Source organism: Perognathus longimembris, chromosome 2, assembly GCF_023159225.1.
Source record: "Perognathus longimembris pacificus isolate PPM17 chromosome 2, ASM2315922v1, whole genome shotgun sequence".
NCBI classification, from domain to species: domain Eukaryota; kingdom Metazoa; phylum Chordata; class Mammalia; order Rodentia; family Heteromyidae; genus Perognathus; species Perognathus longimembris.
In genome coordinates this window covers 130,715,463-130,734,704 of record NC_063162.1, presented here as the reverse complement: position 1 = coordinate 130,734,704, position 19,242 = coordinate 130,715,463, and the positions used below count along the sequence as shown (strand labels likewise).

The following is a 19,242-nucleotide window of genomic DNA, read 5'->3' as shown; positions in this document are numbered from 1 at the left end:
CCATCAAAGAGTTCTGTCCCATGAATTATCCAGAGCTGTAGGGATCAGAGGGAAAGAATTAGGGCACTGTCAACCCCAGACACACTGTGGAGGTGCGTGAGAACCTTTGCATCTCTCTGCTCCAAAATTGCCTCTGTATGAACATTTCTTTCACATCCTTCCTACTTGAAGAAAGCAATGATGTGTGATTTTCCACTTCCAACTGTTGAAAGCACTTCATGCTGCCTCTGCTTTTGGCATTCCACCCCTCATAATGGCATGAATCTCTCTGGCACTGACTCATCTGTCATGCCTCTGTGGAGGTGTTTTGTGACCTCAGCAAGTAATACTTGTCCTTGTTCTACCACCTCTCTTCATGAGTCATCCATCCTGCCCTTTCTTTACTAACATAATTGTAATTATTCATTGTACAGTATGGATTGTGACAGATAAGGCCAGTCTCCATCCATGTTGGTCATAGCTAATCTCTGATAAAAAAAAATCAAAAACTGGGTTGGATATCAAACAATAGTCCCTCTCTAAGTTAGGAACTTGGTGTTACATTTATTGAAACGACACATATGCTAGGATATTTGAGCACAGTTTCTCCTGTCAAACTTAGATTATGGTAGTCTTCAGTTTTCTAGCTCTTTTGCTACCTTCCCCTCTCTCCAGTGGCCCAGACCAAAGGAGGAGAAGGTTTAGTTTTCAAAACCAACTTACTTTCCTTGAATGTTGATCCCAGTTCTCCCAATTTCTTTCTAGATGGATTTCACTCCATTATGAAGCTCTTCCTCTGTGCATATACTTCAATCTTCTTTCTAGATCTTTCCCTTTCATCTGTAAACATGGTATTACCCTAAAACCATGCTTATCTTGAGTTTTGCATCTCCCTTTAGCTGCCCTCTAATGAGCATATACCCTCCCCTTTATTTTCTTCAACTTCATTTCCCATGTCATATTTCTTATGTGTAATCTTGCCAATCTACCTGGTCTATGAGTTAGACTACTCTAGATAGAAGAAGATGGAATGGGAGGGAGAGAAACTTTAAAATTTTTTCCTCATGGAGCTCAGTGGCAGCCTTCCTAGAATGTACAAGACCTGAGTTCAATCTGCACTAAGGGGCAGGGGTGGGGGGTGGGGAGAGAGAGAGAGAAGAAAAAAAAAACAGAAAAAAAATCCTCAGGTACATTCTGTTCTTTTCTATCCCTTGCATTGGCTTAGACAATTAATAGCATTGATTAATGCCATTAAAATTGGTGGCACTAGGCCAGATTTCCAGTATCGGGAAATAATATTAAGATGCACCTATTGCAGTGAGAGGTTGATGAAAATAAGAATGGGCTGAGGGAATCGCCTCTCTACCATCCAAATCCCCAAGCTAAGTGGATTTCAACCCAAGGAGATTGTGTCCAGGTACTGCTGCTGTGGATATAGCATATTAAAGGTGATTCTCTGCCCTTAGCAGTTGTGTAGTGGTTGATAGCCACAATAGCAATAATCAGTATATGGCTCTGTATTCATTGACACTGTCCTAATGTTTAAGCTCTCTGCTCCGTAGACTCCAGCAAAGGTCATGACTGGGACCACCCCATGGTCCCATTCTCAACAACTCTAAACGACTTGAGCTCTTAAATACTACAATACCCAGACTACTGAAGAATATATTTTAAAAGACATTAAGTAAAGTACCCTGTATCAGTAGAATAGATGAAGCAAGTATTCAAATTGAGCTCAGTATCTCAAGGGAATAAGGAAGATTTTAGAAATTTGATACAGGAGCAAAACTGGTGAAGTAATTGGATATGGAAATAATATTTGTGTAAGAAAGATGAGGAACAGGATGAATATAGCTGAAAAATTTTCAGGATATGGGAAATAAGAGTGAAGGTAGCAATCAATGAGAATTTGAAGAACATACAAAGAAAGCAAAATTTATGCAGAAAAGAATAGCTAAGATTTCCAGTAACTGAAGAGATTAAAAATAATGTGTATAAAAAAGGAAAGTAACTGCAGACACAAGGGACATTGAAAATAATGGAGGGATGTTGTAAGCAAATATAAAAATTAAATTCTAGTTGAAATTGACATGTGTGAAAGCATTATATGTGAGTTAAAACCAACACAAGAAACAAATTCAAATGGCTCAGTAAGTTTTAAAAAACTGAAATATTCATCAATCAGCTCTCTCCAAAGCATTAGTTTGCGAGGTGAGTTCTACTAAACTTTTAAGATACATAATTTCTATTCAAAATAATTGCACAAAATGGGAAAGAACTCAAAACTGTCTCATTCATTTCATTTCATTCAAGATGAATATCATCTTCATCCTCAAGCCTGATAAATAGATAATAGAACAAGAGAATTATCATAGGTCTATTTTATTAAAGAGATGAAAATTTCCTAGATATCACACTGGTTTACAATAACCAATAATGCATTTAGAAAATAATATACCACAATCAAAGGATCTGGTCCCAGATAGAAAAGAGTGGTTTAACATAAGAAAACTAACCAAACTCAAAGAAAATTCGTGAGGAATAGGTTAATACTCACATACACTTAAAATTATGCTAAAATCCACATATTAAAAATAAAATATTCTTTAAAATTTTCTGGGGACTCAAACCCAGGGCTTTGTGCTACATGCACAGCCCTGGATGTTTTATTCAGGGGAGAAAGTGTAGAGGCTTTTCGCTTAGATTCAAAACAAATATGTGCACTATCCTAATTCTCAGAATCTTGGACAAACTTTTGGAATAAATAAAGTGAATTAAAAAAAAAACTGAAAAGAAGCTGGGCTCTGGTGGCTCATGCCTGTAATCCTAGCTACACAGGAGGCTGAAATCTGAGGATCGTGGTTCAAAGCCAGCCCAAGCAGGAAAGTCTGTGAGACTCTTATCTCCAATTAACCACCAGAAAATCAGAAGTGGTGTAGCTCAAGTGGTAGAGTGCTAGCCTTGAGCTGAAGAGCGCAGGGACAGCGCCCAGGCCCAGTGTTCAATCCCCAAGACTGACCAAAAAAAAAAAAAAAGAAAAACCCCAGAAAGTAGATAATATGTTCACAAATGAAATGTCATCTCCCCAGAAAATTTATCAAGACCTAAAAGATAGGACTTAGTAGAACTGATAGGAGAATTTAACAATTGATATAGAGTTAACGGACTAAAATCAGTAGTCTTTCACTATATAAGTAGTTGTCAAGCAGTTAAGTCTCACAACTACAAAATTAATGCAGGTCTGAAAGAGCTTTAGACTATATGGATTACACCTACCAAAATTTGCTATGATAAAAATAAAACAGACATTTTATAAAATATTTACTCATCAGTATATAAAAGCTGTGAACACTAGTAAAACATTTTACGGAAAAACATTTTACAAAATAAATATTTAGTGACAGATTGCATGACATCATTTTACCTCTTTGCTATCTCTGCAATGCCTGTGTTCATGGAAGACAGCTGAATTCCCCTAGTGCTTCTGCATGCCATCCATTGCAATGTGTTAATTTGATTGGTGTTATGACATTAACTTCCCTTGCAGGCTCTTTTATTAACTGTGTGGTTCCCAGTCTATGGCATTATTTGGGGAGGCTCTGGGAAGTTTAGGAGATAAAGTGTAGCTAGAAGAAATATCTTCACTTTGGGTAAAGCCTTGTGTATTTCTTATCCTTATCCTTGGCCACTATGTGTTTCATTCTCTGCCTTCTGACTTCCATGAGGTGAACTACTCTACTCCACCATACTCTTCCCACCATATTGGATAGAAATTTTTGAAAATGTGAGCTGACATAAATAATTCCTTCCTTAAATTAGTCTCTGAGGTATTTTGGAGGCAATGCTAAAGATGCTAATAGATTTGTTGTATATGAGGGGGGGATTTATCTCAAAATGAAATTTTGGAAAAAAGCTTGTGGATGGAGTTCAGTGAGAGAATGTCTCACTAGCATCTACAATGATCTGAGTTCCCAGCTGGGAGAATTATTTATTGGGACCACTGGGGCCTGGAAGGTATAGCATTTTTTGTTGTTGTTTGTTTGTTTGTTTTTGTTTGTGGGTCATGGGGTGTGAACTCAGGGCCTGAGCACTGTCCCTGAGGTTTTCTGTTCAAGGCTAGCACTCTACCACTTTGAGCCACAGCATCATTTCTAGTTTTCTGGGGATTATTTGGAGATTAAGAGTCTTATGGACTTTTCCTGCCCAGGCTGGTTTTGAATCTTGATCCTCAAATCTCAGCCTCCTGAGTAGCTAGGATTACAGGCATGAACTACTGGCACCCAGCTAGGATTACAGACATGAGCCACCAGCACCTGGTGATGAAATGCTTTTTAAAAGCAACCTTATCTCATCAGAAAAGTCTTAAGCTATTGGGAGGTTCTCAAACTTGTAACCAATACAAGTTTTTTCTACTTTTACTTGGACGGTATAATATCACTGGCAGTTATACTGTCTGTTGTTTCCCTTAAAGTGATGTGTTTATATCATTCACTTATCAGAAAATATCAACCAAATATCTAAATCTGAGTCACCGCTGGTGGCTATCTCCTATAATCCTAGCTACTCAGGAAGCTAAGATCAAAGGTCCATAATTCAAATCAAAGCTATCCCAGGCAGGAAAGTTCTGGAGACTTTTATGTCCAGTTTATCTCCAGAAAGCTGGAAGTGGAGCTGAGTGGTAAAGTGCTAGCTCTGAACAAAAATGCCAAGCAAGAGAATAACATCCTGTGTTCAAGCCCCAGGACTGGCACAAGAAAATAAATAGCCAAGTTTAAATAACCATACTTTGTCTTTCATTATTTTCAACATAAACTTGTTCTGCAGAAGAGAGAGCAGTCAGCTCCCCCCTTAATTCTGTGACACAGCTATGTTTCCTTGAAACAATTACTGTGTTTTAGTATGCAAGAGCATATCATCAAATATTCTGACTTTGTCACATACATTGCTTTAAAATTTGTTCTTAGAGGGGTAAGAATATCATAAATTTAATAACTGTACTCCAATGACAATTTAGTGTTAACATTTTCTTTTTTTTCAATGCATTGCCTTAAAGAATTCTATGCCAGTTATAATTGAGCAACACAGTTTTGATTCATGGTCAGACAACAATAGTCTCTCCTACCATTGCTTTTACAACCTCAATGTAAATGTCAACCGCGTTCAAAGTGAAAAGAACACTACTATTATTTTGATTACAGTTTTGATCCTCCATATCCCCAAATGGTTTTAGAGACCCCTTGAGGTTCATCAACTACCCTCTGAGAACCACTGTTGTTCCTCATCCATCAATTAGGTAGAAAATAAATCCTGACACAGTTACTACCAGGGTTGGGTATTTAGAAATGAACTGCCCAGAGCATACAAAATTTCACAGACATCTATAAAGAGAAAACTGAATCTAAAAGGTCACAGAAAGTAATGTAACATATAGTCCGTGACCTTGATGATAACTTCATACTGTAAGATATAAACATTCCCCAAATTAATCTACTGGGTTTTTAACCAAAATTCTCAAATTCTTCTTAAAGAATTGTCTTAAACTTTTTAAAGTTAAGAACTGGATTTATTGGTGTATATTTGTAATCCCTGTACTTGAGAGACAGAATTAGGGTGATCATGATTCAAGGCCAGCCTGAATGACATATAACCTTGAATCTTGAAAACTAGGAAGGAAAGGAGGGAAGAAAAACAATCTAAAAACACGCAATAAAGGCCTTCTTACCAGATACTATGATAAGTTGCACAATGATTAGCAATGTCCATGATCACATAGAATGGGAATGTACGGTCAGAGCTGTGTACATGGGACTCTGGTGTGTTTCATTTGGAATAACGGTGGCACTGAGTCCAGTGGAAACAAAGATGGGATGCTGAGAGATGATGATGGAAGGTTAAAAATGGATAAAAATCAGGTGGACTCCACTCTGATAAAATCTGTAAATTCAACATTTTCCTTTAGTTATACTCAATTTTTATTTTTACCCCCTCACTTCTTACTTTTCCAGCTCTGTCTTATATCTGGAGTGAAATAACTTTCTATTTGGATATTGCATCTTCTACTTAAGTACCTTCATTTCCTCTATAGAAATGGATGAGAGCTGGAGACATGACTCAAGTGGTAGAGCACCTTCTTAGCAAGGAAGAGCTAACCCCAGTATGACAGAAATAAAATAAAAGAATTAACTAGTACATCAGAATTTAATTCAGTGTACTGCAATTCTCCCAATATCTGAAATAAATAATATTCTTCAGAAAATTTTCCTCTGGTGAATACTTGTCCTCAGTTAAAAAAAACAAAAAACTCTGTATAAGTGCTTCATGAGAAAACAAAACATTTTGTGTAGCATCCCCTTCATAGTACTCCTTACCAGGAATTATCCCCTCAGCTGTGGTCTGTGACACTCAGAGGCACTTCCTACAATCCTTTCCTTCCTCCTCTGAAGATGCATGGAAATCTCATTATAAGTGTCCAACACCTGCTACCTAAAAGGTCTCAAAAAGCATGTCATTGCACTCAGCTCACTTGACAGTGTGTCATGGATTTGTTACTGTTGGGTGGCTTGTTTTATTTTGTTTTGTTTGTAATTTTGCTTTTCTCTGGACTGCACTTCACAGATAAATGCAGATTTGAAGTAACAAGCTTTCTTACTTTCATGAGCAATTTTGTAAAATTTGTCATTCTCCAGAGCCCGAACAGGAAAACAACAGATTGGTGACCTCTTGTTTATTTACTAACATGTGTCAACAGGTAAACCAAGTGACATATAGCAGCGTGGCTCCAGCAGCACCTTGCTAATCTGAGCAGTTTAGATGTATTGAGAGGTCTTTTCCAATTGTACAAAATCAGAGTAATGCAAAGTGACAGGTTTCTATTGCTCCCTCAACAGAGTTTGCACGTGCTTTAAGCCTCTATCAGTAGCATAGTTTTGGATATTAGGGGTGGTTATTCATTTGTACATGGACATTCAGCCCCAAATGCTAAATTAAAAACACCTAATTGGTGTTACCTTAAAGCAATATGTATTCTTTGTATGTATATAGTTACTTGACCACATACATATATTATTTCAAAGAGGACATGTCTAGAATATACATAAAGCCTCAGTGCAAGCACCCAACATGCAGATACACACACACACACACACACACACACACACACACACACACATACACACACACACACACACACACACACACACACTGGTTGATAGATCCGGGATATTAAAACTGTAGGAGGGGCTGGGAATATGGCCTAGTGGCAAGAACACTTGCCTTGTATACATATAGAAAATGGCCAGAAGTGGCGCTGTGGCTCAAGTGGCAGAGTGCTATCCTTGAGCAAAAAGAAGCCAGGGACAGTGCTCAGGCCCTGAGTCCAAGGCCCAGGACTGGCAAAAAAAAAAAAAAGAAGAAGAAGAAGAAGAACCTGTAGGAATATTCAAGGTGATACTGAAACCAGTTCTACTCTCTACATCTAGTTTTTACATATACCGACTAGAAGCAAATAATTATTATTAAGGTCATTTAAAAAAACACCTTGATCCTGTATCAAAGGAAACAAATATATTCAGACATCAAGATCGTTTCACGCAGGCCAGGGACAGTGGCTCACACTTGTAATCCCAGGTACTTGGGAAGCTTAGATAAGAGGATCATGGTCAAGCCCAAGCCCAGGCAAAAGTAGGTGACCACAGATAAATAAGAGGAATATGGCTCACGTAGTGGACAAAATATAAGGCCCTGAGTGCCTTTTAGTAAAAAGAAAAGAAAAATCCTTTTAGAAACTCCTTATTGACTAAGGCTGCTGAAATAGTCCAGTGATAACCTTTTGCATTCTAGTTGCTTTCTCCAGTAAACTTTTTTTTACAAAAATGTTTCTTCCAACTGGCCTCTGAGCTGGCACCATATCTTCACCCCTCAGTCTCACCCAGCTTGCCTCGCTTACATTCCATTCCCATTGCTCACAGGCAGAAGTTCCCCTCTATTACAGAAAAGTGAGTTATAGGGAGCGAGACACAGATGTGCATTTGGGGAGATTATGGGGCCCTTTCATGTATGACTACAGCAAATGGCATTGACTGGATGTTTTTGATAAATACAATTAGAAGACAAAAAAAAAAAGGCAGCATTACATCAAAGGTGTGCTGAGCTTTATTTGAATATTGACATGACAGTCTGTAAGATTAATGTGGCAATTTTTATTTTTATATCCAGAGCTAACCAGAGCAGATTAAGTTTTCAGAATAGGAAGTTGTTGTTTTTTTCAGAGTCTTTGTAGCTAACAGCATCATGGAGAAGTGTTTTCCCTATACGAACCTAGGCTTCCTGCTTTCCAAAGTCAGAGAGGGATCAATTTTCAAAAAGACTTCACTAGCTCAACTTCACAAAGCTCAAATCAGGAAGTCTTTTTTGTTATAAATTGTATAGCTATATAAAAGCTTACAACAAATGATAAAAAGAAATGTTAATTTCTGTGTATGGGCCTTCACTGCATCTTCTCACCACCCCAAAACGTATCTTAAGGTCTTAAGAGGAACGTATACCTTCAAATTCCCCACAAAGAAGGTCTCCGAGTGAGACATTCCTTTCTTTATTTTCTTGGAAAGGATTAAGCCATTGTAGCCCATGCTGACTTTAAGCTTGTGATCTTGCTGCCTTGGCTTTCTGAGTGCTGGGATTACAGGCGTGTACAACCCTGCCTGGCCAGAGTCACTAACTTTAACCCCACATGTATTTCTGACATTTTATATTCCCACTCATGGTCACATCTTAGTGTGGTTTTATGGAGATTGCTCAATTTAGATCTTGCCCAGCTGCCAAAAGCCACTGCCTAATTCTCCTTTGTTTTGCAGTTGGCCATTGACATAAACATGTACTTATTGATGTGTGAAATAACCTAGGTGAAGTGTTTAATATGACTGTGACCACAGAACAATTATTCCAAAGCACTATATCATTAACATGGGTAATTCCAAGGAGATATTAACTGAAACTTAACTTTAAATGACAAGGTCATTAAATGAGCCTGGCCCATTGGGAGGCATGAAAGCACAAAGCTACAAACCTTTTGTTCCCAAACATGTGTGGCATTAGAACCTTCATGGATTCTAAACAGCTGTAGAGAGACCAGGCCACCTTAAAACTGTTTTCATTCATACAAAGACTTGTTCAAATACCAGCAACATCCTATCTACTAGTCATCTTACAAAAACATAAACTCTTCCTGGAATCTGCAAAGTCACCTTTGACTTAAACTACATAACATAAACACATAACATGCTTAATATGTAGCTTAATTTCGAGCAATGAAGGAAATCCAATTTCCTAGGGTCTTCTTTGTTTTTAACTGTGTTGCTCATAAGCACTCTCATTTCCAAATGCATTCACTCAACCTGCATAATCACCTGACCAACTACTAGAAATGCAAATTCTCTGGCCTTACCCAGACTGAATCACAACTCTGGAGACCACACCCAAGGAATGTGTCTTTTAGCAAACCCTCCAAGTGGCCCCATGCGTGCTACAGTTCAGTATCACAGATCTTCACTAGGAATATTCCCCATGCTATGGAAAGCACTGTATATCAGCATCCATAGAAAGAAGTGTTTAGCTTTCATGAAATCATTGAGCTTTCAGAGAGATCCGTGAGGCCTCTTAGTCTTTCTTTAGCGATTAGTACCAGGTATTATCATAAATAGATCCGGGTTGAGTTTTAGGAAGCACCTCTCCCTCAGGCTATAGAAGTAGCCTTCCTAGCATGCTATATACTGTTCCTCTATAATCATGGGAACCCAGTCACTACTCCAAAGAAGTGGCAGGTGGATGGGGGAGGGGCTGTTTTGTTTAATGGGGAAGAAAGTATCTGATTTCTCACCTTCCTTCCCACTTGGGCTGAAAAAGCCCAAGAGTATTAAGATCTGGCCAGGATTATAACTCCCTGGAGCCTCGCTGCCCTGGCTTCTGGCAGCATGTCCCTTTCTACAAGGTTGCTTTGTCTGGAGCTGGAGCCTCTCTTCTACCAGGATATTTCAACTTTTAAAAAATATATAGATTTTTCTAACTGGGTCATCCATCTGGACTATGTAAATAGAGAGAACAAGTGACTTGAAAGTAGAGTTAAGATTCAAATTACGACAGCTTGTGGGGGTTGGGGTGGAGGCAGAAAAAGTTTCCTGAGTCAGCAAATGTGGCATCAAGGGTTTTGGTGTATATAAATGGGCAGATGGCTTTTTACTTGGAGGAGTATGCTAACACAATCTTTACTGATCTTTCTAGCCAGAACAAATTATGAATAGGCTCATAAGAGAGTGTGAGAGGTGTATATAGTACTATAATCCTACCTTTAACTCTGTTCTCTACATAAACCTCCTCTTCCTCTCACTTTCCCCCATTTTCCTGAGTTATCTCTAGAGTCCCCCATACTTGTTCTACATTTTTTAATTCATTTATCTCTTCATTACTAGGATGTTTTTATCTCATTCATCTTATTTCTGTTGGGAGGATGAGACAACAGAAGCATGAGTTTTTCTTTGCATTGCATGAGGGAAAAGGTGGAACACTTGGTATTGGGCTGCTACTAGTTGTTTATACTCAAAACACATACCTACTAAAACTATTTCTTCTGTGGAACTACATAAGCCATTCAAGAATGACATAAATCCTTGCTGTTTATGCATCTATGATCTTATTTTTTGCAAGGTAGGATCTCTATTGTAGACTCTAATTGATCTCTCTAATCAGTCTATTCAGAAGTTATTTCAGAACTTCCTCATAGTAACCCAAAATTGATACTATGTTGCCATATGTGACTTTATTATCTGGTTAGAGAGAGACAGATTCACACAAATTCTTTGAAGTCAGAAATACCATCTTGTTCATTGTTGTACATTCTCAGTTGCTAAGGCCCTACATTGTATGTACCATGTAATTGATCCAATTCAAAACTGAAAAATGAAGGGAGCTGAAAAAAATCAAACAGGAAATCTGTATGCATTTGAAAGAAGTACTTTTTCTTGCCTAGCAGGTCATTATGGCCTAAACGCAAGAAATGGAAGACAAAGCAATACTGGGATGAGGTTGTTGTCATAATCCTTCAGTTTAACAGCATCTTGAACGCTGTTTCTTGTTTAACTGAAAATATGGATACAACCAGTCTTTTAAAAAATAAAGTTGTGTGTGTGTGTGTGTGTGTGTGTGTGTGTGTGTGTGTGTGTGTATTTTGAAGTGTTGAGGACACTTAAATTTTGGACTTTGGTGGCTCATGCCTATAATCCTAGTGATTCAGAATAGTGAGATATGAGAATAGTGGTTTGAAGCCATCTGGGCAGACAAATCATCAAGACTCTTAACTCCAGTTAACTAGTGAAAAGGTGGAAGTAGAAGCATGGCTCAAGTGGTAGAGTGCCAGCCATGAAGCCATAAGTTCAAATCCTTTCATCAGCAATGCACACACACACACACACACACACACACACACACACACCAATTGACTGTGATAATTATGTATATAAAATCATAATGCTTATTTGGAATATGCTAGTTTTACTTATTAATTAAACATTTTGAAACAAAAAGATATACTCAGAAGCATTTTCAAAAAGTATACTATATGATTAAAAATAGAAGTGCTCTTACTGATCTTCCCATGTCCTCTTGAGACCTTCAACATGAACATCACTGATCATCTGTCATTAGGGACCTTGACAGGAAATGACAGCAAAGGAAGCAATCAGGGAGTATATCTTGGGAGTGGGCCCTCTCTTAGGAGTCACAAAACAGAAGCAGAACCTACCAAGGCAAAACTGTCCATCTGTCTTACAGCTTCCTATCTTCCTCCATTTCCCCTAGTGGAAGCACTTCTTAAATGTAGAAAAGGAATTACTTTAGGGAGCCAAGGAGTTTTATCATTAAAAAAAAAACTAAAAATGTTCCAGAATGAAAAAGGATCATAGCCAACAGCAAAGCATTCGAAATTCATCAAGAAACCTTGATGCTTCTGGCATATTTGTTTTAAATATCACTATTTGAAATGTACTACAACAACTAGCAATTTGGTGTGAAGCCTGAAGAATGTAGAGACCATCTGTAATGCTGTGGAAATGTTTCAAAAAGAGTGGGGAAAAAAAATCTTAAAAAGAATTCTCAAACATTCACCCTGATCTTATTTTTTTTAGTGCAGCTATTGATAACCTTGTTATATGGTAGGATTCTGAATAAGGAGTGCATTAAACTTCTTGCTGTAGTCAAATGGGTAAAAGCATACAACAGCATACATATTGTGCTTGATAAAAATGCCATATTTTAAAAAGTATTAAGAGTGGCCATTATGTTCAAGTACAAAGTTTCCATCCTCTCATTGAACTTCGTCTAGGAATAATAAAATACTTTATAGTTTAAATTTCACCTTGAAAACAAGGTACTCTAAAACTTTTTATTGGAGTAACAGCTAGTTTTTAACACACACTTAGAAAAAGAGACATGAGATTATTTCTTTCACTTTCCTCCATTTTTGTATACTTCTGGTTAAGGATGTGTGTGTGTGTGTGTGTGTGTGTGTGTGTGTGTGTGTGTGTGTATCCTAATTAGAGAATGGAAAATTAAGAACTGAAGTCCTTGAGAGGCAAGATTTTGTTTACTTCATCTCAATCAGTAGCTGCAAGACCTTGAACTCTAGCTTTACCGTCATTGAGATTATGGAAATGAGACTTAGAACTTGCTATATCCTAACTTACAAATTAGTTGTGTGATTGTAAGCCATTGTAATAATATCCTCCAGCATGTAGGAAAAGTTTCTTATCTGCAATTGCATTTCTGTATATGTTTCTGCTTTTCTCTTCCCTTAGGAAAACCATGTTGTAGACACACACATAAATATATGAAACTGTCACAATCTAACCATTCATAAGCAGCAAAGATTCTCTAAATTACAAGGAATTGCTTTTCTGATTCAATAACTCTATGCATTTCTATAGCCTATAGGTGACTTTGTTCCTTCCTTGAAATTCTTTTTGATCCTCATCTTCTTTTCATTTTCCCATAATCCACAGTTCTGCTGGAAAGCATTTAGCAAGATCCAAATCACAAACCCTTGGCAGTCATTGTTACACCCAATCACCAATTACCACTACATTTTCCTAAAGTTAAAGTTATTCTGAGGCCCTGCTAAGAAACATTTGCACTAAGCTGTCACAATCGTCATCCAGTCTACACTTTGTTGTACTTCAAGCCTGCTATGATTACCCATTATTCCCTAGTACATCCTTGCTAGAGCCAGGTCAGTGTTGGCTCCTGAGATCCACAGGGGGAATAAAGCTCTTTTTTTCTGAGAATTTCATGTCTCTCCCTTACAACCTATTGAATAGGGCACAGCGAGCAACTGTGAATGTAAGATGGTTTGGCTGTGGTTTGGTTTAGATCAGGCTGAGTGTGTTCCCTGAAGGTTCACATGCAGGAAACATGGCCTCTCCTGTACTTGTATAGATCTGTTCGGTGGAAAAGCCTAGGAGAAAGTGGTTTGGTAGAGAAGCATAGTGGGAAGTGGTTGGATCTTGAGGCCATGACCTTCAGAAGGGATTGATGCCCATCTCTCAACACTGGTTCTTGGAGTTAGCATGCTAGAGAATGGTTGGTCATAAAGCAAGTCAACCTTAGGTATCTGGTCCTTTTTTCACCTCACCATTAGCCTTTCTACTTCACCATGTTCCAGTGAATGCTGAAGTTGAACAGAGGGAGACTGCCTGATTTATGGATGTTCAGATGCTAAAACCTCTTTTCTTTACAAATTACCCAGTGTTGGGTATTCTGATACAGCAACACAAAATGGACAGAAACACGGGATTCACCTTGAGTGCTTCTATGGAAAACTCTTATTTTTCATATCAAATGTGAAACAGTTTTCATCTCACAGAAAACATCTCATGTCTGCCTGCTTGTTGAATCTTTGAAATCAACTCCATCCTTTCTATTTTTGCTGGATTGGGGATAGCTGCTCTTCATCTTATTACAGCCTGTTCTTTTTGGCACTAATTTGGCTCAAAACTGTATGAAACTTCAGCTTAAAAAATGCTTTTGCCCCCACTCCCACAGTTTAAAGATAGGACGGGCTGGTAGCAAGAAAGCAGAGAAGGGAATCAGCTAATTGCAGGGCTGTCACAGTTGTTTTAGGTGACTCTGTACTTCTTGAATTTAAGTTCAACATCAACTATAGACATTCAGGCTGACAATTTAAATAGCAACAAAAACAACAACAAAGCTCAGGTTTTGCTAATGCCAGGAATGACTCATCTGGTAAGAAAGGTATTGTACTGACAGTACAATACAGAGAGGAGAAAAAGACTGTGGTATCTGCTCTCTTTGTGTTCCTGACCTTGAGAAGAATTATAACTTGTTTGTTGCAGAAGTTGAGCATCTAATGTACGGTTGCACCTGTTAGTTCTTATGTACTAAGTGGCAAAGCACTTGCAGATCCCTGTGATTGCTTTGTGGGTGCAGCATTTTCTGCAATCCGGTGAACTGGCTTTAAAAAGGAAATAATGTATTCAATTGTGTTTCTTGCATTCCTTATATCTCAAAAGTAGGCTTTCCCCGTACTATTCCAACACCCTGGTTACATCTTAGGATATGTCTGGCTTTGTGTTTTCAAGGTAACATTCTGCTTTTCTTGTTCTATGCAGAGACCATGAACCAGGCTACTCCTGCCAGGAAGCTGGAAGAGGTTCTTCATCTAGCAGAGCTCTGCATTGAAGTCTTACAGCAGAATGAGGAGCATCATGCAGAGGTGATGACTTGTTTTAACTGTAGTGCAAAGCTCTCTTAAAGCTTTGTTATAATGGGAGCAACTGAAATAGTAGCCTGACCAGAGTCTTGATACACATCTGGCCATTCATCTGTGGAAAGCTGAGAGCCTGTATGTATTTCCTGGAAGTGTGACTCGTAAATGTGGTAAAGCAATTGTACATGTGTATGTAATTTCATATATATATACATGCATATATATATATATATATATATCCAACAACAATCTTGATTTGTGGACCTCAGTAGTGCTTCTAGGGACCTTCCCACAATCTAGCGAGTGTTACACCACCTGGAACACACCCACCTTCGGATGCCAGTCTGCTTGCTTTGATCCCTATGTGATGATCGATTTAGTCTGGAAATGCCATTACCATGAAAATGGAAAGTTTATGTTCACCTTTAAGATAAAATTAAAAGGAAAGCATTCGTGGCTATATAGTAGAAAACTCTGTACTTGCCTTCTAACCACCACAAAACTGTGAGTAATCCTATATTACACACACACACACACACACACACACACACACAGCATCTAAACTTAGAGCCCTGCATGATACACAAGGATGTACTAAGCCAATTTTTCAAGTTATAGTTACCTATTAACATTTATTATAGACTTGGGACCATTTTTCATCAGGCAAATACTTATTTCAAGACCAACAGTGTAATTCTCCCTCTATTGAAAAAATGGGCATTAGCTTTTTTTTCTTTGCCACTATGGAGCTTTTTCACTGAAGGCTGTGCTTTACCACTTGAGCCATACCATCTCTCCAGTGGTTCACTAGAGATAAGAGTCTCTCAGGTTTGTCTACCCAGGCTGTCTTTGTACCGTTATCCTCAGGTCTCAGCCTCCTGAGTTGCTAGGATTATAAGTGTGAGCCACCAACAACTTGTTCGATCATGAGCTTATTTGTGAAAGAAAAAATTAAAAGTAGACATTGCTTGAATTTAAGTTGGATAGTGGAAATGTGTGGAATTAAGTAAGTGTAGTAAACTCAGTGCTCCGACGTGCATTTATTCTTAAAGAAGCATATGCAAGTACAAGAGGTAAAAAGAAAAAAAACAGATGCAAATGAAGTTATAAAATATTTGTACTTAATGACACCTAGTTCTGAAAAATACAAGAAACTATAGGATCTCTATTTTCAGAAATTCTTCAAAAAGAGTATTTATGAAACTGTACTATAGGTGACTATGATTTATTGTATCTGGTTATAAAGATGATCATTCAAAGCATCTGCTTTTAGCTCACACTGTGGAATCCAGTTTTTAGCTTACATCTGTCATGTGTGAACTTGTTATGGATATTTTATTTTAAACTGAAGAAACAGCTGCTTCAATAATTTGAAATGAATTCCCAGGAGAATCTTTTCTAGGCTAGTACCCACTGCTATGTTACAATGCCTATGATTACATGATTTTTTTTAAAAATATACTTTTTGTCTTTGTCCCTTCCTAAAAGACATTACCATAAGTGAATTAAGCTTTTCTAAGTACAGAAAAAAGTCTAGATATCCAGATGCACTATATATTTCAGCTAAATAGGTACATCTTTAATTTTCATACATTTTGTAGGAATTAAAAACTAAACTTCATGTAACTTACTTCATGTGATCATGTGAAACCATTATGTATCAACCACAATGATAATGTATTTGCTTTTAAATTCACATGTTAAAAGCAAATGTTATTGCTTCTAAATTCACAAAAAATACAATAGGCTTTATTGAAAGAGGTAGTATTAACACAGAAGTATATTCTGAAACAAACTAAACTTCTGGGGATGAATTCTTGTTAAAATATTGTGTAACACTGTGGCCTTTTTCTGTTCCACTATGCTCCCCAATTCTTGGAATGTCCCAGGGAAGAGAGGTGAGTACATTGTTTCAGGAATTTCTAGCAAAATATATCGCTTTCGTGTGGATTCAAGGGGGAAATTCACCCTGATTATAGTCATTGGAAGACCAACTTGGTCATTTTCTTGGAATTAAAGACTGTTTTCTTCGAACAGACTAATCTTTGGTATATCTTATTAATAATGGCTGTGAATAATTACTGCTAACTCTCTAAATGCAACAGTTGAAGAGATGTCAATATTTTGGTATGTATTTATTGTGTCATTTTCTTTTCTTTCTTTTTTTCTTTAAACTAAAACTAACTTTTTTCCCTGAGCAACGGTGAGACTGAATTGGTCTAATTCCAAAAGTCATTTCCAGAGTGCATTGGTGGCCGGCTCTCTACACTGAGATTTATTTTGCCGGCTGTTCAAGCCAGAGTTTTTTTCCCTCCATGAAAGTGTGCTTGGCCCTGCTCCCTTGGGTGAGGTTAATGTGTATGACTCAGATAGACCTTCAAGTGGCTCGCGTGTCAGCTCCTTTTCTCCTCATTCTGCTTTCCTCCACAGTGGCCGTTTGCTTTACACAGGGCTAAGAGGTTGTTTCTGTCCTTCAACAATTTCCCAGTTAAGCAGGTTTGTGTCCTTCAGATGTTTGACAGTAACTGGCTTATAAGGCAATTTTGCCTTCTCTCTGAAGGCCTTTTGACCTCTCCTCTCAGGCTTTTCTTCAAAATTTCTGTGTTTTCTCCTTAGAAATGGATTAAGCTCTTTTCTAGAAAAATCTCTAAGGCTGTCTTCACACTTTAGTGACCATGGACATTTTAGTGACCAGAATTTCAGGTAGTGATCTGAGTTCATCTTAAAACTGCTGACTTTGACAAAACTGTAATGTCCTGTGGCTTGTTAAACCATAATGTATTAAACACAATCAAGATGCAGATGTTATTTTCAAACCCACAAAAAATACAGTTGGCTTTATTCGAAGAGGTAACTCTAACACAGAAAGCGATCGGATAACACACACGTATGCACGCACACAAGCGCACAAATTCTTTTCTAATAAGAAAAAAACCCACCCACAATGATTGACCAACTTGTTAGATGTGCATTTCTGTTTAGTGACTAAACAGAAACTTCATGTGATTTTCCTGTTGAGGCAAAATGACTAGAGGGGTCACTGGGTCCTGTGTGATTCTGCTAATGGACTTGGCCCAAACCGTCACTGTAGGGATGTAAATGTGGGCTTGGTGGGGAGGGGCAGGATTGCAGTGCAAGCCTACAACTGTCCTCCCCCTTTCCTTGTTCCTGGCTTCTCCCAGGACTCTTAGAGTACTCAGACTGGACATACATAGGGAGGTAGCATAATCACTAGGAACCATGGCTCTGCTGTTACTTTGTTGCTGATTATTACAGCAAAATCTTGACTGAAAGTCCCTAACATGATTTAAATAGAATGTATCCACCACATCAGAAACACTTGAGTAAGAAAGGGGACTTGGCAGTGATTGGAGTCTGCAGTGATGACAGCGCTCAGGCTAGCGCACCTGGTGGTTCATCTTAGTTTCAGCTGTGTTCCAGTTAGCTCCAGTCACAGATCCAGGTAACAGAAAGGATTTCTACAAAGACACATATTTAGACATGCATACTCATTCCTATATACATCAGTATTGGAATCAAATTTAAGTTCTCAGTAGATTCCAAACATTTTGTTTGATTTTTCCTCCCCATTTACTTTGGCTTATTTGTGTCCTCGTTCCTCCCCCCTCCCATGCATGTTTTAAATATACAGATTCCTCGAAATCAGAGAATTAGTGTGAATGACATTTTAACTCCCTGCCACTAACGAAGAGGTTAGAGTAATTTTAACATCCTACTTAATTATATATATATATATTATATTGTTTATATTTGGATAAGTTTGTAAAAAGCTTGGGTCTCTAGACTCTACCTGATTTGGATTCAGACCAAATGCTCTTTTATGTATTAACTCTGTGATCCTAGACAAATTGTTTTCTCTGTATTTGCTAACATATAAAATAAAGGTAACTATTCTACCTTGTTGAAAGGTTTGTTTCAAGGATTATCTGAGATAAGACTTACAAAACTTATCAAATAGTTCTTGGCATCTAGAGACAAATTCATGCTGTTATTTTAAAAGCACAGACACTCACATTAGAAGATCTGTGTGTGAATTTCAACACATTTTAGCGATTGCTGATAACAATCTGCATTTACATTTGTGCAAGAACTTTTCCTATTGATTTGGTTTTCACAGGAGCCATGGGGGAGGGTAGGCAAGTGTGGTGATAGTCAATTCACAGAAATGGAAAATTAAATGGGACAGATCTCTAACTTTTCAAATCTTAACCATCATGTTCATAGTCTCAGTTCTTTCCTTCTAGCCTCATGATTCATTCTTTTTTTTTTTTCAAATTTTTATTATCAAACTGATGTACAGAGAGGTTACAGTTTCATACGTTAAGCATTGGATACATTTCTTGTACTGTTTGTTACCTTGTCTCTCATACCCCCCTCCCTCCCCCCCTTTCCCTTCCCCCCCACCCCCCCGGAGGTGTTCAGTTCACTTACACCAAACAGTTTTGCAAGTATTGTTTTTGTAGTTGTTTCTC

The 19,242-nt window shown here is 37.9% G+C and overlaps 1 protein-coding gene and 1 long non-coding RNA gene across 6 annotated transcripts in view; one reads left to right on the top strand and one right to left on the bottom strand.

Annotated features, from left to right (window-relative positions):
* Cadps2 (calcium dependent secretion activator 2) overlaps positions 1–19,242 on the top strand; it is a 418,215-nt gene that overhangs the window by 319,639 nt on the left and 79,334 nt on the right. For all 5 annotated transcript variants that reach the window (XM_048340139.1, XM_048340138.1, XM_048340137.1 and 2 more), the window contains one exon: positions 14,652–14,755. In XM_048340139.1, the coding sequence (XP_048196096.1) occupies positions 14,652–14,755 (104 nt within the window). The remainder of the gene's footprint in view (positions 1–14,651; positions 14,756–19,242) is intronic.
* Positions 8,338–8,567, bottom strand: LOC125347079. Its single transcript, XR_007210096.1, has 2 exons — positions 8,523–8,567; positions 8,338–8,467 (listed from the first exon to the last, which is right to left on the bottom strand). It is a non-coding gene; the product is annotated as an uncharacterized LOC125347079 (long non-coding RNA).